Here is a 27,957-nt window from a genome sequence, read left to right as displayed (position 1 = left end):
ACTGAAGTCTAGAGACTGGCTGAAGCCAGACAGAGGGAATATGAGGAGGGGGCAGAGAATCTTCAGAAAGACATTCCAAAGTCTCGGGCCTAGAAAATGTTTAGAAATATTGGTTCTTGTGTTCCCCTCCAGTCTGTCTACCTGAATGGGAAACTGGTGGTGGGGCCAGGCATACTTATTTTTGAACAAATACACAGTTAATTCTGAGATGCCACCTTGATTGAGAAGCACTGTCCTTTTCTAAGCAAAAATCATTGCCAAAATTACCCTAGAATCCACCACTGCTCACAGATCTGTGCCTGAACCAACTTGGTTTTGAAGTTTTCCTTTGTTTCATGAAACTAGTTTAGGGTGGGCTGTGAGAGGAAGCTTCTAAAAAGCCACTGGGGAAGGACTAAATCTCTGAGACTGAAGAGGGCGGACTCAGCCTCACTTCCTCCTTCTTCTCATCTGGGCTTCCTGTCGTCACAGCACGATCATATTTTTTCACCCTTCACTTCTCCTTTTACACAAATAGCCCCGGATATCTGTGTTACCAGCCGTGTCTCGGCCACCTCAAGGATAATCACTAAATTCTGCCTAAAGGACTGAGGAACGGTGCCTGGAAAAGGTAAGGTTGATGACATTTTAACTTGGCTTGCTGTCTAATGTGGGGTAGGGCGTATTCTTAGGGGTCTCCATATACCTTTCTAGTAACCATAAAATCTCCGGCAACTTCTCTTTCACAAATATTTAGTGCACAAAGTAAAAAGGATTAGCAAGATCCTAGTAACATCCCCAAAGGCAATCAGGCCAGAAATACTTTTACTTAATCAGGTTCCCATTATCTAAATCTCTGAGTCGAGGCATTCACATGGCTTAATTGCTTCAGAGCTTGAATTACTCTGTGTAGTAATTCCTGATGCCTGGAGCTTTCTATGTGAGATGACATTGGGGAGATTTCCTATGTGCTCTGGTCTTCAGAAAATCGGTCTTGTGATTTTAAAGTGAGGAAAGAACCCACAGCCAGAGCTGTCTTTAGAAAGACAGCTAGAAGACACAGTTCTTTTTCATTTGAGAAAATTTCAAAAGTAAATTTAGTGACTCCCACTGTGGTTCTTCAAAGCCACTAAATAGAAAGGTGGCTAAAAATCAAAACACCAGGATGTGCTCAGTAACTGTATTTTAAAAGGTGAAAGCCAGACATCTCTAAAGGACGCATAGATTGTTGGCTTTTAAGGAGCAGGAAGCACATTGTGATCCTCAGCATTTCCCCAAATTATCCTTGGTGTACAAAACATGACCACTGATAAATGTAACATGAAATGCACGTATAAAATGCAATCCCCAAAACTTGATACTGCAGTAATTTCCAATCATGTGCTGTAACTAATGACTAAGGTTGCATGGACTCAGCAAAGTGTTAGCAGAGCTTTGGTCCTGACTCTCTGTGACCACCATAGGAAACTGTATATAAGAGCTTTCTTCTTCCAAGACCTGTGAGAATTTCACTTGATTATGCCCTGGAGCAGAAAGGAGAAAGTTCTCTTTGACTATACCCACCCATCTAAGTATGAGGGTTGGGAACCGGACAGAGGGATCTAGATTTCCAAGAGGGGTGGGGACAGGGGAGAGGGCTCTAGATTCCCAAAACACCTCAGAGTTTATTGAGCCTTGTATTAAAAAATAAAAAGCAGTCTTTTAAATAAATTCACTTAATAATCAAGTGGTAGGTGCCTCCTGAGGCCAGGCACTGTGCTTTGGGAATTGTGGGGGAGGGAGATGAAAAGGTAGAAGGAGAATATTTGTCTAGCAAACAGTCCTACTCTTAAGGAACTCCCATGGGAGATAAGAGATATCATACTATGCATGTGCTTTGGAAGAAAGCTGAGAAAAAGCAAACTCCTAGCTTCTGGACAAACAAAGAGGTTTTGCTTTCTCAATCTTGAGGAGAATCTGTACTATTTTGAAATTGTGGTTGAATGGGAGCAAAGACTGAACTGAAACATTATTTCCTGTGATGTTTCCTGTGTGGGCCAGTTAAGAACATTTAACTTTTAAATGAAAGGATTGGGTACCTTTATATTCATGAGGAATGATTCCAAGTTCATGCCTTCACAGCTATGGTTACCACCACCTAAGTGACCTCACCTTTGTTCACTGATAAGAGGCACAAACTGGAAAGGACAAAGTCTGTTGGTCCTTGGTTTTTTGTGCCCTCTGATTGACCTCTGACTGCACAGAGGCCCTCGGACTCTGGTTCTCCTTTCCCACTCCTACCCCATGGCCAGATATGGCACTTGGTGCTGGAGATACAGGATAACAGAAAAGATTATCATCTGAAAGGAGTTGTAGAGTTTATTATGGATGACAGTCACAGCAATATACAAATACAGTGCAATGTGCTCTTTTCTATAATAGATGGAGAACGTGCACAAACTGTAGGAGGAGTTAGGAGTGTGCCAAAGACTCCCTGGAGAGGTGACTGGTGGGTTCACTTTCACAGAAGTATGGGTTTGCTATGGAGACATTCTAGACCAAGGGTGCTGTATATTCAAATTCAAAGAAGTGTGTACCTCCAGGCATGTTAGAAATGAGAGAAAGCAAGTGAGACTGCAGTGTAACACACCATGTTTACAGAGCCACATGAAGTGGAAAGCCCTTTCTCCTACTTGGCATCAGAAAGTGGAGGGCAAGATCGCTGACCAGGCAGGTCCTAGGTCCAGCTCTGGGTGGGGCTATGCCCACCATGTTCACACGGCAGAACTGATGGGATGTGGGGTTGAAATGAGGGAGAAGAGGCAGGTTTTTGCCTCCTCAACCTAGATTTTCACTTAGAGCAGAAGGAAGGGTGGAGCTTCTTGTGAGGTTACAGCCATTGTTTTCAGCTTAGCTTCTGTTCCAGGAAGTACTGCATTGATTCAGTTATAGTGGTTTGTTTTGCGTTCCTAGATTAGTCAGCCCAGGGCACTTCTTGTACCGAGCAAGCATCCACTGTGTGTAGATCACCCTGGGCCCTAGAGACTGGGCACCTGTCCTCAGGAAGCTCCTAGGACCCATCTGCCACTGCAGATGCAGGGCACTGAAGCAAAGTAACCCAGAGAAACCAGACAGCTGTGCAAAGCAGGACTCCAGCATGGCTGCTGGGGCAGAGGAGGGAAGGATTGGGCTGGAGGTTGGGTGGTCAGTTTGGGAAGGCTGTCTGGAGGTAGGTTTTGGGAAAGAGAAAGACATGCATTTGCAAAGCCAATGGATGACCACTCATAGTAAAGGCCAGGAATCTCTACGCTGAGAGTTAGAGGTGAGTGCTCTCTCTTCATTATCCATTTCATAAGCACACAGCAGAATTTCTACCCAAGCAATAGCATCAATATGTCATAACTATGACCAAGAATTGTTGTAAAAGAAAATATGACACAAGCATACATTTTTATAATCATTTAAAAAGAGAGTGCTATATTCCAAGAATTAGAATATTGGTACTTAAAGCAAAGTTAGAGATTATTTAGATTCAAATAAAGTATCTAACTCACAATGAGAGCCAATAAATGTGAGCTGTTGCAACTGTCCAATCTGCTTACTTTTCAGGTAAAATGACTTGTCCAAAAATCATGAAATTACTTAATAGTTATTTAGAATATCTTCTGATTCTCTATGGCATGCTCTTTCTTCTACATTATACTATAGTCCCTTTTCTAAGAGACTTTTTTATTAAGTAAGCATCATTAGACTGTATTCTTCATTTACATAAATTCCTAGTGCATTTTAACATAAGCAAACATAAAAATACAACTTAATTGTAAATGTAATTGATCTTAAGCTACTATGCTAGCAAACTAAATACTTAACATATATTTTATTTTCCAAACCTTTTTGTTTGGCCTTTTCTATTTCAGGAGAACTAGATTGAGGAATAGGGGTAAGAAATTATTTTAATGCCTCATATCTTTTAAAACTTGTTAAAGTAAATTTGAACTTATGGCTTACTTTATATCAGGAGCAAATAAAGGCATTCAAGAATTATTCCATGGTTTAGTCTTCTTAAAATAACTATTGTAGAATCTCAGTATTTATAACATAGAAGACAAATTGTAATGATTTTGAGATGAGAATCCCTTAGATCATTTATTTATTTCCCATCTCTTTAAAAAAATCATGACAAAATTCAGACTGATAAAAAGGTTGAAAAAATATTATGAAAAATTTCTAAATCCTTTTCACCCAGATTTCCAAAATATTAACATTTTACTTCATTTGTTTATTCTCTGGCTTTCTCATTTGAGATTAATTAGTAACTTGATTGATGCCCTTTCCCCTAAGTACGTTAGTGTATATTTCTACAAACAAATGCATTCTCTTATATAATGACTTTACAATGATCAAAACCAGGAAATTAACATTTATGCAGTATAATTAACAATCTATGTATTTTATTCAGATTCCACCAATTACCTCATTAATGTTCTTTATAGCAAAAGGAAATTTCTAGTCACTCATTGCCTTCAACTGTCACTTTTGTCTCCTTGAGTCTGGAACACTTCCTGAGTTTTTCTTGCCATTGATATGCTTGAAGAGTAAGGTCAGTTCTTTTTTAGAATGTTTCTCCATTTGGGTTTATCTGATGTTTTCTCATGATTAGATTCAGGTGATTTAAATTTTTGATAGGAATACCAACAAAGTGGCTTTCCTTATCCCACAGAGTCTTGCTTAATCTGAGCATAGCCAGCCTGCAGATACCATGGACAGGCCTCTAGCCGAGGGACCCTGATGTCAAGTTCTGCATATTTCTACCTAGGAGGACGGAGAACCTCTGATCTCTTGACTCTGTAACAGTGCTAACTGTTTTAGGTAACTGTTCCTGATTTACGAAGTAAGCTTATTAGAAGAGTCCCTGTCCCACCTCAGCTGTTATTAGTATCTTGCTAAGCTCCCACATGGGAGGAAGTGAGCTTCCAAGATCATCTGGATTTGTCTTTCTTCACTTTTTCTCTCCTCTTTTCTTCTTCCTTATTTCTCTCTTCTTCTATAAATCACCAAATCCTCTCCCCTAACAGCAGCCTAGAAGAAACCAAATTTTTATCAGATTACAATTTTAGGAAGGAATAAGATAACAGACATTCCTTGATTAGTTGATGGAGAGATGAGTGGACACTAATACATGAGAGTTGATGCTTTGGCTTCGTTTTATTTTACTCCTACTTCTTCCTCTACAACTGCTTATTACTCTTCAAAAGGACGTACAGCCATAACTTTGATTGCACCTCAGCCACTGCTCACAGGAGTTCAAACTACAGAGGCGCAAGCTGATGAAAAATGGAAGGTCTTCTCCTGGATGCTCAACACATTGCACCAAATGAGTTGGGAAGTAACAGGCACAAAACCAGAGCCTGGGACGGTGGAAAGAGCATGGGCTTTGGAGGCTGAAAGACCTTGGCCTTCACCCTGCCTTTGATGATTCTTAGCTGGGTGACCTTGCGCCAATCCTCGGCTTCTCTGTTTGCAGAATGGGGCTAATGACACCTAAGTTGTCAGGCTGATTTGAGGATTATAAATAAGACATTTATGAGGAACTTAGTATTTTGTGGGATTCAGTGAACTATCTATTATGTATCTAAGTTTGTTTGAGCAAGAAGGCCTAAATTTGGGAGCTCTCATTGGGGCAGATTTTCGCTCCTATTTAGAAAAACTTTTTCTTAATCACAGCCTCAGTTTTCTTTGCTAAGGAACAAAGACTGCCACAGGCTCTGTGTAGGAAGGGATAGGGAGCCGTAATTACCTTGCGAATGCTCTTGTATGTAAATTGACAAATCTGTATATAGAGAAATGTATATGGAGAAGTGTCTGGAAAGACGTTTGCCAAAATGCTAATGATGGTTATCTCTGGGAGGTGGGATTTCAGAAGATTTTATGCTTTCTTCTTTATACTTTTATTTTTTAAATGTAGAATTTTTTTTTTAAAGAAAGCATGCTTACATTTGCTTTCTATTGCTGGATTTTTCAACTTTTCCTAATAGGTTTGAATGGAGTAAGAAATGTGTTCTAATAATATATATTCTCTATCTTAGCTTACAAAGGTGTTTCTCTACCAAACACTTCCATTCACTGAAAGAAAACAATTTATGCATCTTAAAGAAACTATGCTTGCATTTGCCTTTTATTGCTGGGATTTTCCAACATGTCTTAACAGATTTCAGTGGAGAAAGAAATGTGTTCTAATAAAGTATTCTCAATCTTAGCATACAAAGGTGTTTTTCTACTAAACGCTTTTCTTCACTGAAAGGAAGTCTTACAGAAACTATACTTACATTTATTTATTTATCTTTTATTACTGAAATTTGAAATTTTCAGTTTGTCCTAATAGGTACTAATGGACAACAATGTGTTTTTCTTTATTGTTTGATTTATTTTCATTTTTTTATTTTTTTTACAAATGGCACACGAAACCTCTTTTTAAAAGGTATGAAACAAGCAAGGGATTATTCTGGCCCCGTGCATATTTTATTCCTAAAAATCTATTAGAACCTAAGGGTTACCTTTAGGAATGGACTGGTAGGTAAGCTCTGAACTTGCTCTTTCAGTGAGTATTCACTGAATAAGGCAGATACTCAGGGACTGAGCCATCCTGGAAATAGTATCTCATTTAGCCCTCAGAACAGCCTCTGAGGTAAGTATTAATAGCCCTATTTCAAAGATATAGTGAAAGATAGGTTAAGCAAGTTGCCCGAGGTCACACTTCTGATAAGTAGTACTACCAGAATTCAAAACGAGACCTGTCTGATTCCAAAGCTAGTGTTTATCAAACTGTGTTCCACACAATACTATGCTATTTGACCTGTTAATAAGTGATCTGCAACATAAAAATAGGTTTGTAGTTATATAAACATATTTTTCTCTTAGAGACTCACAGCGCACATTAAAATATAACAGGTTTTTCTCTTACACTGTTTTTTTTCTTTATCTTGGCTTTTGTTTGAGGAACACTTATTAATATCTCATAAGAGTAACGGTCTATGTAGCAACAAAGCTGTCTTATGTGGCTCCTGACTAGCTTGTAATATTGGATCAGATAAGGCTGAAGATGAGGAACTGATAGAAGTTCTTTTTTTTTTTAACTTAAAAAAATTTTAAAATAGAGACAGGGTCTTGCTATGTTGTTCAGGCTGGTCTTGAACTCCTAGGCTCAAGGGCTCCTTCCACCTCAGCTTCCCAAATTGCTGGGATTACAGGTGTGAGCCACCACGGCCAGCCTGATAGAGGTTCTTGAAGCCTCTATCCAACCTTAACCACTTCTAAGCTTGATTAAATTCAAGAGTAGATTACATGGTGCTGTTAGTACAGGTCAAAAAAAAGACAGCGATGGAATTAGAAATCCACAGGTTCTACCAGCTCAAGCCCATTGGAGGAAACTAAAGGGCAAAGTTGATCCCTAACCTCCATGTTGAGTTGTGGAAGGTAGCCACAGCTAAGTGCAGTTTGGTCACTCAGGTTTCCTGGAAACTGATGTTGGTGGCTTTTTGCATAGAACCGTGAGTCATGGGGCTAAGAGTCATAGATTTTGACTGTGGGAGGGGTGTCAGTTCCTCTAGATGATAGTTGGAAGGGGTGGGAGGCTTAATCACTGCCCAGTAACAGTGAAGAAGGGGAAAGGGAAATGGAGCAGCATTGTCTCTGGGGCCCTTATGGCATGTGGCAAAAGTAGTGACAATCTTCACTAGGTGAGAAGATTTTCTTACTCAATTTAGTATGAGTCTAGAGAGGTAGAAAGTAGGAGAGGAAGGAAGAAGAGGTTCTTCTTCCTGTCTGTGAAGGAAAGAATCAGTAGGAATGTCCCTAAGTTTGTGGGTACCTAGCCAGCTGGTGCTCTGTGGACTATCAGGTTACATGGGCCTGAACTAATTTCACAGGATACCAGGATGTTGGGGCTGATGTGACTCTAGGAGGCATCTGGCTCAATTCCTTTCTGTTACTGATGGGTAAGTTAGTTATTTTCCTATGTCCAAAACATCAGTTTATTAGCAGACTAAAAATTCAAGCTCAAAGCCCCTGACTCTGCAGTGTCATGTTCATTCCACTACATCAGATAATTCTGAGGTAATGAGGCTTTGAGAATTCAAAGATGAATAGCATAGATCTTACCCTCAAGGAGCTCACATTCTAGTGAGGGAATAGTCACTTATAAAACAAAATGGTTAGTACAATGGCAGAGATACACAGGTATTACAGATACTCCTTAGGGCAAGTGAGGGTTGGGTGTGAAGACTTAGACACAAACAGAGAAGACTTCCTGGAAAAGTGACACATCATTAGGATGAGTAACTAACCAGAATAAGAGGCCAGAAAGAAAAGAGAAAATTTCAGCAAAGAAACCCATTACCAAAGTAAGGAAGGAAGCATTAAGACAAGGATTCAATATTGCTTTGCTAAATTTTAAAGTATAATACAGGGGGTGTTGCCATGAGTGTGGAGTGATGGACAGGAGCAAATTAGGAGGGGCCTTTGACGTAAGTGCACATGCATAAATCCATCACCACAGTCAAAACACTGAGCATATGCATCACTCACCACAGATTGTTGTGGCCTTCTGTAATCCCTTTCTCTCACCCTTCCCTGCTCCCTCTCTACTCACCTCCTGCCCTCCCCCACCTTCATCCTCAGACAATCATTGATCTGCTTTCTGTTGCTATAGATTAGTTTTCATTTTCTAAAATGTTATATAACTGGAATCATACAGAATGTACTCTTTTTTATTTAACCTCTTTCACTCACCGTGATTATTTTTACATTCATCTGTGCTGTATAGGGTAACAACAGTTCATTCTTTTTAATTGCTAAGTAGTTTCCATTGTAAAATTATACCACTATTTATTTATACATTCACTTGTTTATGGACATTTGGGTTGCTTCCAGTTTGGGCTATTACAAATAAAACTATAAAACTATGAACCTTCATGTACTAGTCCTAGTATGGACATATGCTTTCATTTCTCTTGGGTAAATACCTAGGAGTAGAATGGCTGGATCATATGATAAATATATGTTTAACTTTGTACAAAACCAGCAAACTGCTTTTGAACATGGTTATACCATTTTACATTCCCACCAACAGTGTAGAAGAGTTCCAGTTTCACTATATCCTCGCCAACACTTGGTGTGGTCAGGTTTTGAAAACATTTTAGCCATTCTAAGAGATGTGGAGTGGTATCTTTCCATAGTTTTAATTTGCATTTCCTTAATGACTAATGAAGTAGAGAATTTTTTTCCTGTGCTTATTTGCCATCCATGTAGTATCTTCTTTGGTGAATTGTCTGTTTTGATCTTTTGCCCGTTTTAAAAATTGGATTGTTTATTTTCTTACCATTGAGCTTCAAGAGTTGTTTTTGTACTCTGGATACATGCCTTTTATCTCCTGTGTGATTTGGAAATATTTTTTCCCTTCTGTGCCTTGTCTTTTCATTCTCTTAACAGTGTCTTTTGAAGAGCAGAAGTTTTTAATTTTGAAGAAGTCCAATTTATCATCTTATTGTGCTTTTGGTGTCTTATCTGAGAACTCTTTGCTTAACCAAGGTTGCAAATATTTCCTTCTGGAGAATTATAGTTTTGGATTTTACCTTTAGATCTATGATTCATTACTAGTTACGATTTCATATGGAGAGAGGTATAAATGCAAGTTCCTTTTTGCATATTAATGGACAATTGTTCCAGCACCATTTGTTGAAAAAAGTATTCTTCATTCTCTAATGTATTAATTTTGTATTTTTTTGAAAATCAGTTGTCCGTATACATATGGACTCTATTTTGTTCTCTTGATATATTTATTTAACACCAGTGCTATGCTGTCTTTATTGTTGTAGTTTTATAGAAAGTAATATAATTAGGTAGTGTTTGTACTCCAATTTTGTTCTTTATCAAACTCATTTTTACTATTCTAAGTCTTTTGCATTCCCAAATGAATTTTAGAATTAATTTTTTGAAGTCTACAAAAAATTCTGCTGTAATATTGATTGGGATTACAATCTATAGATAAATTTGGAAGAACTGACATCTTAAAAATATTTAATTCCTGGTAGATGGACGTGGTATATCTCTCCAGTATTTGCATCTTTTCAATTTCTTTCAGCAATGTTTGTTTTTAAGTTTTCAGTACAATTCTTTCACAACTTTTGTCAGATTTATGCCTAAGTATTTCATACATGATGCTATTGTAAATGATACTTTTAAAAATACTTGATTTCTAATGGTTACTAGTGCATAGAATGCTATTATTTTTTGTGGATTGAATCTTGTTTCTAGCAACCTTGCTCCACTTGCTTGTTAGTTCTAGTAGTATTTTTGTAGATTTATTTAGATTTTCTACAAAGACATTCATGATATCTGTGAACAAAGCCAGTTTTACTTTTTTTCTTTCCAGTTTGGATGCCATTCTTTTCATATTTCATTTGCACTGCCTAGACACTCCAGTACAATGCCAAATAGAGTAGTTAAGAGTAAACAGACTTATTTTCTTCCTTATATAAGGGTAAGGCATTTGGTATTATACCATTAAGTACGATGTTCTTAATTCTATGCCCTTCATAAATGCCTTTTATAAGTTTGCATAAGCATTCTTCTATTCCTAGTTTGCTAAGAGTTTTCATCAGAAATAGATGTTGAATTTTGTCAAATAAATTTCCTGTATCTATTGAGAAGATAATTTATTTTCTCTTTCAGTTTGTTAATATGATTAAGTACTTTTTTCAATGTTAAAATAACCTTGCATTCCTGAGAGTAGCCCCATTTGTTCATAATTTCTTATCATTTTTCTATATCGTTAGATGCTTTTTACTAAAATCTTGTTTATAATTTTCACATCTTGTTCTGAGGAACATTGGCCCGTGGTTTTATTTCTTGTAATATCTTTCTGCTTTTAGTATCTGAAAAGTCTGGCCTCACAGGATAAGCTAGAGAGTGTACCCTCCTTTTCTATTTTCTGGAAGGTTTGATATAGAATCAGTATTATTTCTGCCTTACATGTTTAGTAGAAATCATCAATAAGACATCTGGACTAGCAGTTTTCTTTATGGGAAGATTTTTAAACTCCAAATTCAGTTTCTTATTAGAGATAGGATTATTCGGGTTATCTATTTCTTGAGTGAGATTTGATAATTTGTGCCTTTCAATGAATTCATCTATTTCATCTAAGTTCTATTGGCATGAAGTCATTTATTATATTGACTTATCTTTTTGATATCTATAGAATTTGTAGTGTTGTTCTGGCATTCCTAATATTGATAAATTTTTTTCTCTATTTTAAAATTGATTACCTGTGTATAAGTTTATCAATTTTATCAGTCTTCTAAAAGAGCCAACTTTTGTGGGGTTTTTAAAATTGTTTTTCTGTTTAATTGATTTCAGTGTTTATCTTCATTATCTACTTCCTTCTGCTTATTTTGGGTTTAATTTGTTATACTTTTTCTAGTTTCTCAAGATGCAATCTGAAGTCATTAATTTGAGACCACTCTCCTTTCAGCTATAGACATTTAGCACTAAAATTTACCCCAAAATATTGCTTTAGTGACATTCCCACATTTTCAACATGTTTTTAAAGTTTTTCTCATTCAGAATTCTAATTTTCTCTTTGATTTCTTCTTTCATCTATGAACTATTTAGAAGTATGCTATTTAGTTTCCCAATTTGAGGAAATTTTCTAGGGATATTCCTGTTATTGATTTCTAATTCAATTCCTTCTAAATTTGTTGAAACTTGGTTTATGGTCCAGAATGGTCTATCTTGGTAAATGTTTCATGTAACCTTGAAAAGAATGTATATTCTGCTGTTGTGGGGTGGAGTGTTCTATCACAATCAGTTAGTTTAAGTTGACTGATGCTGTTGTTCAAATATTTACTGCTTTTCTGTCTACTGATTCCATCAACTATTGAGAGAAGGATATTGAACTATTCAAGTATAACTTATACTTGTCTATTTCTTCTTTCAGTTCTGTTCATTTCTGTCTCATAAATTTTGACTAGGTGCAAAAACACTTAGGATTTTTATGTTCTTTAGCTCAATCAGTTCCTTTATAATTATAAAGTAATCTTCTTTATCCTTGATAATTTTTTCTGTAATAGTGTTTGTTTTAGTCTAATATAGACACTCCAGCTTTTTTTTCCCTTTTATTAGTGTTAGTATGGTATATCTTTTTCCATCCTTTTACTTTAAAATGTATTTGCTTCTTTATATTTTAAACGTATTTTTTGTAGGCAACATAATTGGGTCGTGTTTTTTTAATCCATCTATTTATTCCTGCTTCATATTTTAAGTATTCAGACCATTTCATTTACTGTGATATTGGTATGGTTGGGATTTTAGCATATTTGTTTTTTATTTGTCTCATTTTTCTATTTGTTCTTTATTTTTTCCCATTTGTTGTTCCCCCTTTTCTCTTTTTCTGGCTTCTTTTGATTAATCGAGTATTTTTTAAGATTTTTACCTTCAAGTGAGATTTCCACTTTACATATAAGAAGCTCACAGTAGTATACTTCCATTTCTCCCTTCCCAGTCTCTACACTATTATTATCATAAAGTTTACTTTTACATTGATTATTAATGCAATGCAATATTGTTATTATTTTTGTTTGAACAGTTCAGTATCTTTTAAAGAGATTTGGCCAGGCGCAGTAACTCACGCCTGTAATCCCAGCACTTTGGGAGGCCGAGGCGGGCGGATCACAAGGTCAGGAGATCGAGACCACGGGGAAACCCCGTCTCTACTAAAAATACAAAAAATTAGCTGGACGTGGTGGCGGGCGCCTGTAGTCCTAGCTACTCAGGAGGCTGAGGCAGGAGAATGGCGTGAACCCGGGAGGCGGAGCTTGCAGTGAGCCGAGATCGCGCCACTGCACTCCAGCCTGGGCGACAGAGCGAGACTCGGTCTCAAAAAACAACAAACAAACAACAACAACAACAAAAGAGATTTAAGACGAGGTGCAGTGGCTCAAGCCTGTAATCCCAACACTTTGGGAGGCTGAGACGGGTGGATCACCTAAGGTCAGGAGTTCCAGACCAGCCTGGCCAACATGGCGAAACCCCCTCACTACTAAAAAAACAAAAAATTAGCTAGGCGTGGTGGTGCATGCCTGTAATCCCAGCTACTCAGGAGGCTGAGGCATGGGAATTTCTTGAACCTGAGAGGCGGAGGTTGCAGTGAGCCGAGATCACGCCACTGCACTCCAGCCTGGGTCACAGAGCAAGACTTTGTCTCAAAAAAATAAAAATAAAAATAAAAATATATTAAAGAGATTTAAATAACAAGAAAAAAAATATTGTGCATTTATTCCTGTAGTCACCATTTCTGGTGCTCTTTGTTCCTTTGTGTAAATCTGTAATTCCATCTGGTCTCATTTTTCTTCTGCTTAGAGGATTGCTTTTAACATTTCTTGTAGTATGAATCTACTGATGAGGAATTCCTTCACCTTTTGTATATCTTAAAGTCCTTTTTTTAAGTTAGTAAAATGTATTTTTATTGGGTATAGATTTTTAGGATGACAATTTTTTTTTCTTTAGTGTTATAAATGTGTTGCTCCACTTTCTTCCAGCTTGCCTGTTTTCCAATAAGAAGTCTGCTCTTATCCTTACAATTGTTCCTTAGTCCATAACATGTCTTTTTTTCCCCTGGTTGTTTTAAGATTTTCTTTTTATCACTGTTCCTTGAGTACTTTGATTATAAAGTACCTTAGTGTAGCTGTCTTCATGTTTCTTGTGCTTGGAGTTCATTGAGCTATTGAGCTTCTTGGTTCCTTAGGGATATTATTTTCATCAAATTTAGGATTTTATTTAGTCATTATTTCTTCAAATATTTTTTTCTCTCTCTTCTCTCCTCAACTTTAGAGACTCCAATGACATGTATATTAAGCCACCTGAAATTATTTCTCAACTCATGATGCTCTGTTCATTTAAAACATTTTATTTTCTGGCCAGGCATGGTGGCTCACACCTGTAATCCCAGCACTTTGGGAGGCCGAGGTGGGTGGATCACTTGAGGTCAGGCATGCGAGACCAGCCTGGCCAACATGGTGAAACCCTGTCTCTACTAAAAATACAGAAATTAGTTGGGCATGGTGGCACGCGCTGTGGTCCCAGCTACTTGGGAGGCTGATGCAGAATTGCTTGAATCCAGGAGGTGGAGGCTGCCGTGAGCCAAGATCACGCCACTGCACTCTAGCCTAGGCAACAGAGCGAGACTCTGTCTCAAAAAAAAAAAAAAAAAAAATATATATATATATATATATATTTTTTTTTTTCTGTCTGTGTTTCTTTGAGGATATTTTCTCTTGCCATCTTCAAGTTCGCTAGTTTTTTTCTTCAGCAATATCTAATCTGCCATTAATCCAATCCAATGTATTTTTCATGTCACACATTGTAGTTTCATCTTTAGAAGTTTGATTTGAGTCTTTTTTATATTTTCCATGTCTCTATTTATGTTTATTTTATTTTATTTCGAGACGGAGTCTCGCTCTGTCACCCAGGCTGTAGTGCAGTGGCCCGATCTCGGCTCACTGCAAGCTCCGCCTCCTGGGTTCACGCCATTCTCCTGCCTCAGCCTCCCGAGTAGCTGGGACTACAGGCGCCCGCCACCACGCCTGGCTAATTTTTTCTATTTTTTAATAGAGACGGGGTTTCACCATGTTAGCCAGGATGGTCTCCATCTCCTCACCTTGTGATCTGCCCGCCTCAGCCTCCCAAAGTGCTGGGATTACAGGCGTGAGCCACCGCGCCCAGCCTATTTTTTTAAAAACATAGTATCTGGCTTAATGGCTTTACCAATCTAACACCTGGGTTGGTTTTCATCTATCGCCATGTTATAGGTTGTACTTTCTTGTTTCTTGCATGCCTGATATTTTGAGTGAATCTATGTGTAAATTTTACTTTGTTGGGTGCTAAATATTTGGCATTCCTATAAATCTTATTGAGCTTTGTTTTAGGATGCACTTAAGTTACTCGGAAAGTGTTTAATAATTTGGGCCCTTACTCTTAAGATTTGTTGGGTAGAACAGTGTTCAGTCTAGAGATATCTGTTCCCTATTACTGAGGCCACATCCTTCTGTGTACTCTAGCCTGTGAATCTTGGGGTTTTCCAGTCTGACTGGTGGGAATAGTCACTGGTGCTGTGTGAATGCCAGGCACTGCTCAGATGGTACCTATCCTTGGGTAGTTTTGTACATGCAGGTGCTAATCTGGACTCAGCTAAATTCTTAGTGGACACTTTGGTAGACTGAATAATAGGCCCCAAATATGCCTATGCACCTGATAGGGCAAAGATGACTTTGAAGTTGTGATTAAATTAAACATCTCGAAATGGGGTGATTATCCTGGATTAGCCAGGTGGTTCTTATCTAATCATATGGGCCCTTATAAGAATGAAGCAGGAGAGATAAGAGTGGAAAGTAGCAGATGTGATGACAAAAGCAAGAAGTTGCACGATGCAAGAAAGGAGACAAGGAATGCAGGTGACTTTAGAAGCTGAGAAACACAAGGAAACAAATTCTCTCCCTGAGCCCTTAAGAAGAAATGTAGCCTAGCCAACAACCTGAATGTATACTTCTGACCTTCAGAACTGTAAAATAATAAATTTGCGTTGCTAAGGCACAAAGTTTGTGGTAATGTTTTAGCAGCAATAGGAAACTGATGCAAGCACCAGCTGCGAATCTCTGGGGTTTGCTCTCTGTGCACCTTTCTTTTGTACATTGCTGTGTCCTGTAAACCCTAGCTGACTTGGTCTCCTCAAAATCTCAGCTCTGCCAGGCTCTCCCTCTATGCTCCATGGTTTGGAAACTGTCTGTGAATATAAGCTGAGGCAGTCACAGGGCTCACACCATTTATTTCCCATCTCTCATGGGCCCGTGTCCTTCATTGTCTTACATTCAGTGTTTTGCAGACCGTTATTTTATAATCTACATTTTTTAGCTGTTTCAGGTGAGGGGGTAAATCTGGTCCCTGTTAATCCATTGGCCAGAGGCACATTTCCCAAATATGTGATTTTATATTTTTATGTTAAGAAAAGGAAAATGAAAAAGGTGAAATGAATTTTAATAACATTTTAGCTAACTCAATATGTACAAAATACTGTAATTTAAAAATGTAATCCATATTGAAAAATTACTGATATAATCCTTTTCGTACTAAGTGTATATTTTACACTTATAGCACATAGTAATTCAGACTAACCAGATTCTAAGTGCTCAAAGCTGTAGCACAGCTCTAGGGTACAGTGAATCATGAGAGTCCGTGTTTAGCTGCTCAAGGGGACTACATTCATTTGAATGTTTCAGCTTTAATGTCCTCCACCATGAAATATTCTTTGATCAACCCAGCTGAAAATCTTTGCATTTTCATGACCTTTGTTACTGTTCTTTGGGACTTGACATATTTTATCTTTTATTCATTGATGTAGCTTGTGCAAAGGGCAACAGGAAGGATTCTCAAGAATTTGGAAATGAGGACTGGCAAATGTCACATTCTAAGAGTTAATTTAATTTTTTAAAATTCTAGATAAAATGATTAAGATTATTTATTCATAGATGTGTCTTACTCTATGAGATATTTTGTCAGTGTGATACTGATAAAGGGCTGGGAAACACTCAAATTCATCATTCACTCCTGATAAACAGAGTAGTTCTTTAAGACTCAATAATCGGCCGGGCGCGGTGACTCAAGCCTGTAATCCCAACACTTTGGGAGGCTGAGGCGGGTAGATCACCAGGTCAGGAGTTTGAGATCAGCCTGGCCAACATGGTGAAACTCCGTCTCTACTAAAAAAAAAATACAAAAATTAGCCGGGCATGGTGACGGGCGCCTGTAACCCAGCTACTCGGGAGGCTGAGGCAGGAGAACGGCTTGAATCTGGAAGGTGGAGGTTGCAGTGAGCTGAGATCATGCCACTGCATGCCAGCCTCGGCGAAAGAGCAAAACTCCATCAAAAAATAAATAAATAAATAAATAAATAAATAAAGACAGACTAAATAATCGACTAAATAATCATGGGTTCAATTTATTGAGTACCGGTCTTGCTGTATGCCAGTCTGTGTGATAAGATCATTTAATATTCACATCCACCCTATAAGGGATAAGTATTGGCCTGTTTTACATAGGAAGAAATTGTGACTGGAACTGTTAAGTTGATGTCCAATTCTCACACGGCTGTTTAGAGGCATATGTAAGAGGAAAATTCAAGTTTGACCCCAAAGCCTGGGTAGTAAATCATTACACTTTACTTCTGATATATATTCAAATGCATTTATAATCTAATTTATTTTATTTTAATTTTATTAAAGTAATGATGTAGATTTAAGAATAATCCTGAGGAGTAAGACAAGAAGAAAAAGGGGGAAAAGAACACAAAGTAAAGGAAAAGGGTATGAGATAGATACAAGTATTTGGTGTTTACAACAGAGAAATTCACTTTATTGTGGAAGAGAAGTAGCTCATCAGGCTTATCTACAGCCTGGATGAACTATTCCCTCAAGACCATGTGATTCCCGGGTACCTTGAAACTGCAAAGAAGATACTATGGATTGCACAAGTGACCCATGCACTGGAAAAGGCATAATTTTAATGGAAAAAAATCACTGCCTCAACATTCTGCTTGATATATCAGTCCTGTGCACAGTTTTAAAAAGGAGTCACTTTATAGAATATCATTACCTCTGACAGAAAATTCAAAATTCTGGCCAGGTGCAGTGTCTCATGCCTGTAATCCCAGCACTTTGGAAGGCCAAGGCAGGCGGATCACCTGAGGTCAGAAGTTTGAGGCCAGACTAGGCAACATGGTGAAACTTCGTTTCTACTAAAAATACAAAAATTATCTGGGCATGATGGTGCATGCCTTTAGTCTCAGCTACCTGGGAGGCTGAGGTGGGAGGATCACTTGAGCCTGAGAGGTGAAGGTTGCAGTGAACTGAGATTGTGCCACTGCACTCTAGCCTGGCTGACAGACTGAGACCCTGAAAGAAGAAAGAAAGAGAGAAAGAGAAAGAGAAAGGAAAGGAAAGGGAAAAGGAAAAGGAAAAGGAAAAGTCAAAATTCTGTATCTGGATTTCTAGAATTGAGGACCAGACATTGGACATTGATGTCCTCACTAAGAAAATTATATTCTAGTTGAAAAAATTAAAGCTTACATTGCTATCTCTTTTTACTTCCCCATTGCATATTTGTTGGCTTGTTTTATCTCTGCTGTAAGACTGTTATCTTCTGGAGGATAGCTACTGCTTAGTCATGGTTGCATCTTCCACAACATCTAGAACAGAAAATATAAATGTTTCTGCAATAAAAGAATAAATGAGGCGTGGATATGTTCCCCCTACTTTCATGTGGAGAAGTTTACTGATCAAATATAGTATGTACATGAATCACAGAGTATTTAAGAAACTGGCTGATCAAGCTGTTGGCTTTCTTGATGGCTGATTGACCAGTCCATCCCGACTTCAAGGGCTTAAGTGTCCAGGCACTAGTTGCTAATGCTGCAGTTAGAGCTAAAGCACTGGCCTGGTCTCTGTCACTGTGACTCATCCTCTTCTAAGAATGGCTCTATTTTCTTCTACAATACTTAATTCAATGTTAAGCATTGTTGGCTTGCTGAACTGGACAAAAAGTGAATGTCTAAGATGAGCCAGTTGGTATTTCAGTTCAGAACTAGGAAAGCGGAGAGTTTGGGGAAACTTTCCAGAGGAGAGCCATAGCTCAAACCCAAGGTAATGCTAGAGATCCCTGAACATTTGTGCACTCTGATCTCTGGCTACCTTACAGAGCCAGGTAACTTACTTTCTTCTTCCTTATTCCTTAGGGCAAGAATATCACGGCATGGGCATGAGTAGCTTGAAATTGCTGAAGTATGTCCTGTTTTTCTTCAACTTGCTCTTTTGGGTAAGTGTGTCTCTTCTGAGCATGGTTTAGCTCACCTTTACCCGGTTAAGCTCTCCTCATTCCTCTACTGAAGAGGCTGGTGTGGGGTAAAATGCATGCATGTTTGGGTCATGTCCAGCACAACCATCCTAGAAACAAAGGAGTAATAATTTTTCCCCTCTTCCTGCCACAGAATAAACCTGCAAAATTGAAAGGTACTAGTGCAGTTATTAATGGAGGTGCTGTTTCTCTCTGAGGGCTTTAGTTTACTACTACTCATAGCTAACATATATAGGTGAGAAACCTGAGACTGTGCTCTGGATATTGAGTGCCTCTGTTTTTCTTGTCTTTTTTCTGGATTCCTTGAAACAATAAGTGATTGAAAGGAAAGTCACCCTTTCTGGGGAGGTTTCACTGTACAAAATTCAGCAATTGAATTTCAGATATAGGATGGGTTGGTACTTGTGTATATGAGAAGATTATTATAAGTTTGGCTTCTCTAGTTTTCTGCCTACCAAGATGAGCTTCCTCAAGCAGGGCATCTTCTCTACATGGTCATGGTTTCTACAGGGAAAGCCATGTGTGAGCGACTGAAAAGATAAGGAACAAGAAGTTAGACCTATATATGGTGAAGATATTGTGTGGCTCACAGAAGTGATCTTTCCTTGGTATCTGGAAATGGGTAGGAAGAGTTGTGAGTAGGTCTCCACATGAGAAAGCTGGGATTGCCTCTCCAATGTAAGCATGGAAAAGTTTGGTAAAGAAATTGTTCATGAGACTCTTGATTGAGCCAGTTAAAAACAAAGTGATTCTGATCTCAAGGAAGTGAGAATATGAGGAGATACCCAAGAACCACATTTTGCTTCAGGATGTTGTGGGATTCTTCCTTTCAGATCTGTGGCTGCTGCATTTTGGGCTTTGGGATCTACCTGCTGATCCACAACAACTTCGGAGTGCTCTTCCATAACCTCCCCTCCCTCACGCTGGGCAATGTGTTTGTCATCGTGGGCTCTATTATCATGGTAGTTGCCTTCCTGGGCTGCATGGGCTCTATCAAGGAAAACAAGTGTCTGCTTATGTCGGTGAGTCCTTACAGCAGATGTGGTGCCCCAAGTCGGGGAGATGGTGCCTAAATCCCAGGCAAGATGTTTCTTGGTAGATCACTTATAGGCACAGAAAGATCATAGGAAAATGAGATTGGTACCTCAGATCAGCCAAGTCTGCCCAGACCAATAGTATATTATGTAAGACTAGGGTCCCATGGACAGGTGAAAGAGGGCATTGCTATCCCCCTTGTAGCCATTTTTACACTGCTAATAATGACTTTTGTCATTATTATAATTCCCCTTGATAGCATTTTATTTTTTCTTTATGACTGGATGAAATCAGGTGTCATCCATCTTCTGAAATCCTCCTCATGCTAGCTATTATTATGTACTTTCAGATTCTGACTCAGAGTCGCTAACTAATGGAAAATAATTTCTAGACTCTTTCCTCCCCAAATGCCAAAGGATGCTTCCTTAACTCATATCTGCACAAGATACTCCATAGAGAGATCCAACTTAGGTGAGGGCTCTGGCTGCAGCCATTGAGGTCTAATGTGAGAGATGCTAGAGCCTTTTGCATGTTCCCTATCAGGTACTATCCTGAGGAGTACCTTAAGGCTTAGGTTTTGCCTGTAAGCACAGTGCCTGTAGAGCACTGAGCTCTACATTTCTCTAGTGTTCCCAGAACAGAGCTTGGTATAACAGTGCCACTCTACCAATAGGCGTGGGTTTCTAATCACCTTGGTTCTTCCTTAAGTCATTTGGTTGATCTTTTTTCCATTATGGTTCAACATTTTGGTGGTGGTTTTTTTTTTTTTTTCTTGTTGTTGTTGTTTTGGAGATGGAGTTTCACTCTTGTTGCCCAGGCTGGAGTGCAATGGCATGATCTCAGCTCACCACAGCCTCCGCCTCCCGGGTTCAAGCCATTCTCCTGCCTCAGCCTCCCGAGTAGCTGGGATTACAGTCATGCACCACCATGCCCGACTAATTCTGTATTTTTAGTAGAGACAGGGTTTCTCCATATTGGTCAAGCTGGTCTCTAACTCCTGACCTTAGGTGATCCACTTGCCTCGGCCTCCTGAAGTGTTGGGATTATAGGCGTAAGCCACTGCACCCAGTCTGTACGGGTCAACTCTTAAACTGGAGCCAAGAGAAAGAATTTTAAAAAAAGTCCCTCTTCTCAGATAGTTCTCAGACTAATGGCAAAGGATGGAAGATAGCAGACGGGGGTAAGGTAAATGTTTTAAGCAGTCAAAATTAATGTTGGGGTAAAAAAGGTGAAGGAGAAGGAATAAGTGAAAATGTTTTCTGTTGTGTGTTATTAGCATAAAAGGAGTAAGCATTGAAAGCTGGAAACAAATATGAGTTAGAACCATGGCTAGGACCCTTCTTTCCACCATTGTACAGGGCTCCTCTCAGCCACTACCAGCAGTCCTCCACCCAGAGGTATCCCTGATCTTGTAGAAAGGACCAGGCCCCAAATGATCTAGTTTACCGACCTTTTGCTTAACTGCTTCAATAGGCAGATGTCAAAATTGCTTAACTTATTCAACAGGTGGTGTTGTGTATGTATTATGCATGTAGTGCTCTGATAGGCACAGCAGGTAGGAGAGAGCAAAGAAGACAGTTGATCTGCCCTCTAGAGTCTAATTGTAGAAAAAGAACACATTTTCACAAAACAAAAGAAGGCTTACAACGGCCTGAGGAGGCAGAACAGGAACATCCTGTACGTGCGCAAACGCCCCTGGACGCTCCCAGAGCTGAGTGGGAGTGGGACGAGAATGGGGATCAGTGCGGTGATAATGTATCTGCTTTGTTCCAGTTCTTCATCCTGCTGCTGATTATCCTCCTTGCTGAGGTGACCTTGGCCATCCTGCTCTTTGTATATGAACAGAAGGTAAGTTATAAAGACAACAACTCATTGTCTTAATACTGAAAGTGGGGAGTATGCAGTGGAGAAGTTGGTACAAAATTACAAAATAAGTCCTATAATAGAGATAGAAATGAAGTGGAAGGATAGAGGAAACAGAGTAATTGTAATTGGGGGGAGAAAAAATTTGTATGAAAGAGACTGTATCTGAGTGGTATCTTGAGAGGTGCCTGGAAAGAACAGTAAAACAAGTGTTTCTTCCTCTACTTGCTTTCCTCTGTGTATTTGGCAGGAGAGAATGTCTGCCTCAGTGCCTAAGGATAGTCCTTGCTTTAATTGACCCTTTTCCTCCCTTGTAAAGCCAGAGCTCTAGAAGGAAGCAAGCCTACTAAATACTTCTTCCTTCAATGCCACCTCGTGCTCAGCATGTATGCCCATAGATAAACACCCTCCCCTCACCCTTAGTTCTGAGGAGACCATTTGGAAGGGAAGAGCAAGTGGAACCACTAATCTATACTGGAAATTCCTTATTCCTTGAACTCACCTGCTTTTTACCATGTCTCCTCTGCTGGAATGTGCCTACCCAGCTGAATGAGTATGTGGCTAAGGGTCTGACCGACAGCATCCACCGTTACCACTCAGACAATAGCACCAAGGCAGCGTGGGACTCCATCCAGTCATTTGTGAGTACAGGTGGAATCCTCTTCAGATCAACCCAGACTTCATTTTCAAGCCTAAATCCTTGGGGGCTAGTTCCTTTTTCTGGAAGTTTCAGAATCTAAGGTCCACATCCCTGAATCCCAGAATAATGCCTTGGCTATCACAAACATGGGAGCCAAGTAATTAGTCTGATAAGTAAAAAGTTCTCTATATTCTCTTTCATCGTTTTCTAACATGAATAGGTTTATTATCTAAGTTCTACTAGGACGTGAAGAAGACCCAAACACAGCAAACTGGATTAGTTTATGTATTTTCCAAAATTTTACTGAAAACAGCATTGTATAACACAAGAAATTGCCATTGAATTCCTGAGTTGCCCAAATCAGGCTTGTTACCTAGGCCACCAACACCCCATTCTTCATGCACTGTTTCCACCCACAAACGTGTCTATGTATATGTACAGCATATACAAGCTCTGCGTTCCTGACATGATGTGTTGGGAGATAAAGATGGAGCCTTGCACCAGTATAATCTATTTGTGTCTCAAAACAGTACCACTATGACCGCACGCCAGCTTAGTGTGGAGTAGAAGAAATGGCACAGGAATTACAGCCTGGAGACCAGAATTGGGTAGCCCTGGGGAAGTCACTTAACTTATTTAGATCTCCAATTCTTTATTTTTTCAATTCAGTTTAGAAAACTTTTTATTATATAATTTTTAGAAATATACAAAAGAGAAAAACAGAAAAATGAATCTCCCAACTCTTCAATAGTTAACATTTTCCAGTGTCATCTCATCTAATTCCCCACACTTTTTTTGTTAGAATATGTTAAAATACTAGACAATATATTATTTCACCCACTAAATATAAAAGAACTTCTTTTTAATACACCTAAAATTTTATAATTTCTTAATACCACTAATAAAGTCTATACTATGCAGCCATAAAAAATGATGAGTTCATGTCCTTTGTAGGGACATGGATGAAATTGGAAATCATCATTCTCAGTAAACTATCGCAAGAACAAAAAACCAAACACCGCATATTCTCACTCATAGGTGGGAATTGAACAATGAGAACACATGGACACAGGAAGGGGAACATCGCACTTCAGGAACTGTTGTGGGGTGGGGGGAGGGGGGAGGGATAGCATTGGGAGATATACCTAATGCTAGATGACGAGTTAGTGGGTGCAGCGCACCAGCATGGCACATGTGTACATATGTAACTTACCTGCACATTGCGCACATGTACCATAAAACCTAAAGTATAATAATAATAATAAAAAAATTTTAAAAAGTCTATAATTAAATTTCCCTAATTTTCTCAAAAAACTTTAATTGACTTGTTCAAATCAAAATCTTAACAAGGCCTATGTGTTTATATTTGAATGATAGGTCTCTCTATTTGTCTTTTAATCTATAATAGTACACCTCTTTGTTCTTGCTCTTTGTGGAAAGAAATTAGGCTATTTGTCCTTTAGACTTCTCCACTCTCTAGATCTGGCTAGTTGCTTCCTCGAGTATTTTGGTATCAGGGAGTCTGTGTCTCCCATAAGCCCCATGAACTTAAAAGTTTGATGTGGTTTTTGTTTTGTGGTAAGATTGCCATAGCGGTCACTTCCTGTTGAATCGTGTAAGCAGGTACATAATATCTGATGGTCCTCCTTTCTGTGATCTTAAGACTGGTTGGTGGGTCCAGGGGTGGTCAGCCTAATCCCTCCATTATGCAGTCCCTGGGTGCCTTATTCTTGATCTGTAAAATGTGACTAGATTAAGCACAGGGGTCTCTACTCCACAGGGATCTTACGTGAATGAAATGGTATAACAGATTAGAAAGCACTTTGTTTTAAGGAGCCCATAGCAATCAGACCAATTCTGGACGTCTGCTATAGAGTCAGATCTGAAGGGCCCACCTTTTCCTCTAAGGTCCACAGCCTTTTTTCACTGTTGACTTTCTAACCATCATCATTTTGGGGGTTTGGCTTTTAGCTGCAGTGTTGTGGTATAAATGGCACGAGTGATTGGACCAGTGGCCCACCAGCATCTTGCCCCTCAGATCGAAAAGTGGAGGTAATTTTGTCGGCAATGTTTCTGTTATTGACCTCTTTGTTTAAATGTTTAATTACCTTGGAAACTGCAGTCATAGAGGACCTAGACTTTCTATTGAAAAACAGGGGACCTTGAATAAAAGAGAGGCCAGGGCAACAACCTTGGGTAATTAGAAAAATCAGAAAAACATATGAACAAACTCATTTAGACTAGAGACACTGTGATTGATCTTGCTACACTAGACTATTACATTAGAGGGGAACAGTTACTTTTGTGTGAAAGTAGGAGAGGGTTGTGTCTAGATATTTCTTAAGCAAGAAGTAGGTCTCCTTATGGTTAAAAGTAAAATGTATAGGGTTGAGATAGAAAAGCTTCTCCCTCTCCCTCTTTCTCTGCTCTTCTTCCTTGGAGATGGCAGAATCCAGCCCCTTAGGGAAATGAATCATAGGTGAAGGAGTAAGGAGTTGAGGGAGACAAAGTTAGTGGAACTACTGACACAACCTGTCCAATTAATTTGGACCTCCAGAATAGGCTCTGAGAAGAAGCCACAACTATCTTCCAACTAGACCAAATCCCTGAGGTCTTGTCTCCTCATGTTATCTGCTCCTGAAGGGGTTTGGAAATCTCCAGGATTTTTCAGGTTTGTGGAGAAAGACTAGGACACCCATTGACCAGCAACTGCCCTGGCGTTTGGTAGGGCTATGATGGATTTACTGAATGTTGAAGCAGAAAGTGAAATGCAAACCAATTTTAGTATTGCATGCCCTATGTTAATCTCTGGTCAGCACTGAGTGTTCAAAGACAGCAGGACGTCGGTTGCTGACCTGCCTCTTAGAAGCTAGTTTAACTCAGCGGGTAAGGATCTAGGACTTCTACATTAGTTACCATTGTAATGATAACAACACCAGAAAAGTCTCTAGTTTAATATTTCCCATGTTATGCCTGTTTCTTCATTCATGTAAAGAAAATAAAAATATAATACCTAAGTCTCTTTGTATTACATAAAGCAAAATGCAAAGCACTGTATCTTCCGAATACTCCTCTTGATATGGTGGAATTATAGAGTAGTATCATTTGTAACTGAAATGTTTTCTAGGGCTGCTATGCAAAAGCAAGACTGTGGTTTCATTCCAATTTCCTGTATATCGGAATCATCACCATCTGTGTATGTGTGATTGAGGTAAGAGCTTAACCATAGGGTTATTGTGAGGATTACATGAGTTAAGTCAGGTAAGGTTTCAGAATAATACCAGGTACACAGTATTTACACAATAAATGTTAGCTATTTTTACTAGTATCTGAATTCCCCCAGCCAAGTAGCAAATAATGTAATTAACAATTTGCTTTAAGGTATATAGAAAATGTGCTATAAGAACATCTCTCGGCCAGGTGCGGTGGCTCACGCCTGTAATCCCAGCACTTTGGGAGGCCGAGGCGGGTGGATCACGAGGTCAGGAGATCAAGACCATCCTGGCTAACATGGTGAAACCCCGTCTCTACTAAAAATACAAAAAATTAGCCAGATGTAGTGGCAGGTGCCTGTAGTCCCAGCTACTTGGGAGGCTGAGGCAGGAGAATGGCGTGAACCCGGGAGGCGGAGCTTGTAGTGAGTGGAGATCGCGCCACTGCACTCCAGCCTGGGCGACAGAGCGAGACTCCGTCTCCAAAAAAACAAAAAAGAACATCTCTCTGGCCAATTCATTCCTCAGAGATATGAGTGATTCACATGATTCACAGTCAAACAAAAAGCCACCAAGCAGAATCCCACTGTGATCCCTCCTCAACTGGTCTGAAAAATACGAATTGATAAAGCATTTCATTTGAAAACCTGATCTTGCATGTTAAGGGGCTGATGACGAAAATTGTAATCAATTTCCTCTTTGTTTCTGTGCTTAGTTTGACAAGTGATGGGTGAATTGAGGGTAGTTTTTTGTCCTTTTTAATAAAAAAGGACAAAAATAATGTGATATTTCTAACATTTTTCTACCCAAGTGTTGGGTATATCATAGATTAGTTAAAACTCAACCAGGAAGCTCAGAGAAAATGATTTTTCTCTGTTTGGAAACAAAGGAGGCACAGAGCATGGATAGAGATAACTCATTGCACAGTGTTCAGTGAGCAGAATATGACCATCCTAGCAGCAGGGCTTCTGTGACTTCCTCAGAAGATAAAACATGCTCCAGTACTTTACAGCCTGTTATCTTGTCATCATTGACCCCGTTTCTCTCCCCACTGCTATTCTTTAACTAAAGGAAAGAGCTCCTGAGAGAGACTTGAAAGTAACGGTTGGAAGGGTGGTTTCAGTGTAATGGATACATTCTTTTTCTCAGAGGCCAATCCCAGGCATTGTGAAAGAAATGGCTTTTCTTATGAAGACTTCAAATTTTCCCAACTCTTTTCACAGGTGTTGGGGATGTCCTTTGCACTGACCCTGAACTGCCAGATTGATAAAACCAGCCAGACCATAGGGCTATGATCTGCAGTTGTCCTGTGGTGAAGAGACTTGTTTCATCTCTGGAAATGCAAAACCGTTTATAGCATGAAGCCCTACATGATCACTGCAGGATGATCCTCCTCCCATCCTTTCCCTTTTTAGGTCCCTGTCTTATACAACCAGAGAAGTGGGTGTTGGCCAGGCACATCCCATCTCAGGCAGCAAGACAATCTTTCACTCACTGATGGCAGCAGCCATGTCTCTCAAAGTGGTGCAACTAATATCTGAGCATCTTTTAGACAAGAGAGGCAAAGAGAAACTGGATCTAATGGCCCAAGATCAAAGGGTGAACCCAGGATATGAATTTTTGCATCTTCTCATTGTCGAATTAGTCTCCAGCCTCTAAATAATGCCCAGTCTTCTCCCCAAAGTCAAGCAAGAGACTAGTTGAAGGGAGTTCTGGGGCCAGCCTCACTGGACTATTGTCACAACCCTCTGTTTCTCTTTGACTAAGAGCCCTGGCTACAGGAATTACACAGTTCTGTTTCTCCAAAGGGCAAGATCTCATTTCAATTTCTTTATTAGAGGGCCTTATTGATGTGTTCTAAGTCTTTCCAGAAAAAAACTATCCAGTGATTTATATCCTGACTTCAACCAGTCACTTAGCTGATAATCACAGTAAGAAGACTTCTGGTATTATCTCTCTATCAGATAAGATTTTGTTAATGTACTATTTTACTCTTCAATAAATAAAAGTTTATTATCTCAATCACAACATTCCTATATATCAAACACTCCTTCCATGACCCAGCCTGATTACCCTGATTAATGCACCAAACTAGGTGTATTAATTGTCTACTGCTGCATAAAAAATTACTCCAAAATTTAGTGGCTGAGGACAACAAACATTTATTATCTCATGGTTTTTGTGGGTCAGGAATCTAGGAGTAGCTTAGCTGGGTGATTCTGGTTCACAGTCTCTCAGGTAACTGCAATCAACATGTCAGCCTGGGCTGCAGTAACCTTAAGGCTCAACTGAAAG

The 27,957-nt window shown here is 39.1% G+C and overlaps 2 protein-coding genes across 5 annotated transcripts in view; one reads left to right on the top strand and one right to left on the bottom strand.

Annotated features, from left to right (window-relative positions):
* Positions 1-27,957, bottom strand: part of LRIF1 (ligand dependent nuclear receptor interacting factor 1) — a 118,859-nt gene that overhangs the window by 27,599 nt on the left and 63,303 nt on the right. The window contains exon 5 of one of the 3 annotated variants that reach the window (XR_008494065.2): positions 2,801-5,037. The exons of the other annotated variants lie outside the window; for them this stretch is intronic. The gene's annotated coding sequence lies outside the window, so the exon portion shown is untranslated. Of the gene's footprint in view, positions 1-2,800; positions 5,038-27,957 lie in introns of those variants that run through there. 3 annotated transcript variants of the gene reach the window in all.
* On the top strand, positions 9-27,690 carry CD53 (CD53 molecule). 2 transcript variants are annotated; one of them, XM_054450722.2, is made up of 8 exons: positions 9-610; positions 18,794-18,873; positions 19,746-19,934; positions 21,721-21,795; positions 22,356-22,451; positions 24,422-24,502; positions 25,578-25,661; positions 26,886-27,690. In XM_054450722.2, the coding sequence occupies exons 2-8, from the start codon at positions 18,811-18,813 to the stop codon at positions 26,955-26,957; spliced, it is 660 nt and encodes a 219-aa protein (XP_054306697.1). In that variant the 5' UTR covers positions 9-610; positions 18,794-18,810; the 3' UTR covers positions 26,958-27,690. The 2 variants fall into 2 exon arrangements, with proteins under 2 accessions (XP_054306697.1, XP_054306778.1); XM_054450803.2 differs by lacking the exon at positions 24,422-24,502.

Source organism: Pongo pygmaeus, chromosome 1 (genome assembly GCF_028885625.2).
Source record: "Pongo pygmaeus isolate AG05252 chromosome 1, NHGRI_mPonPyg2-v2.0_pri, whole genome shotgun sequence".
NCBI classification, from domain to species: Eukaryota; Metazoa; Chordata; class Mammalia; order Primates; family Hominidae; genus Pongo; species Pongo pygmaeus.
The sequence above is the reverse complement of the archived record's forward strand: the minus strand, read 5'-3'. Positions and strand labels throughout refer to the sequence as shown.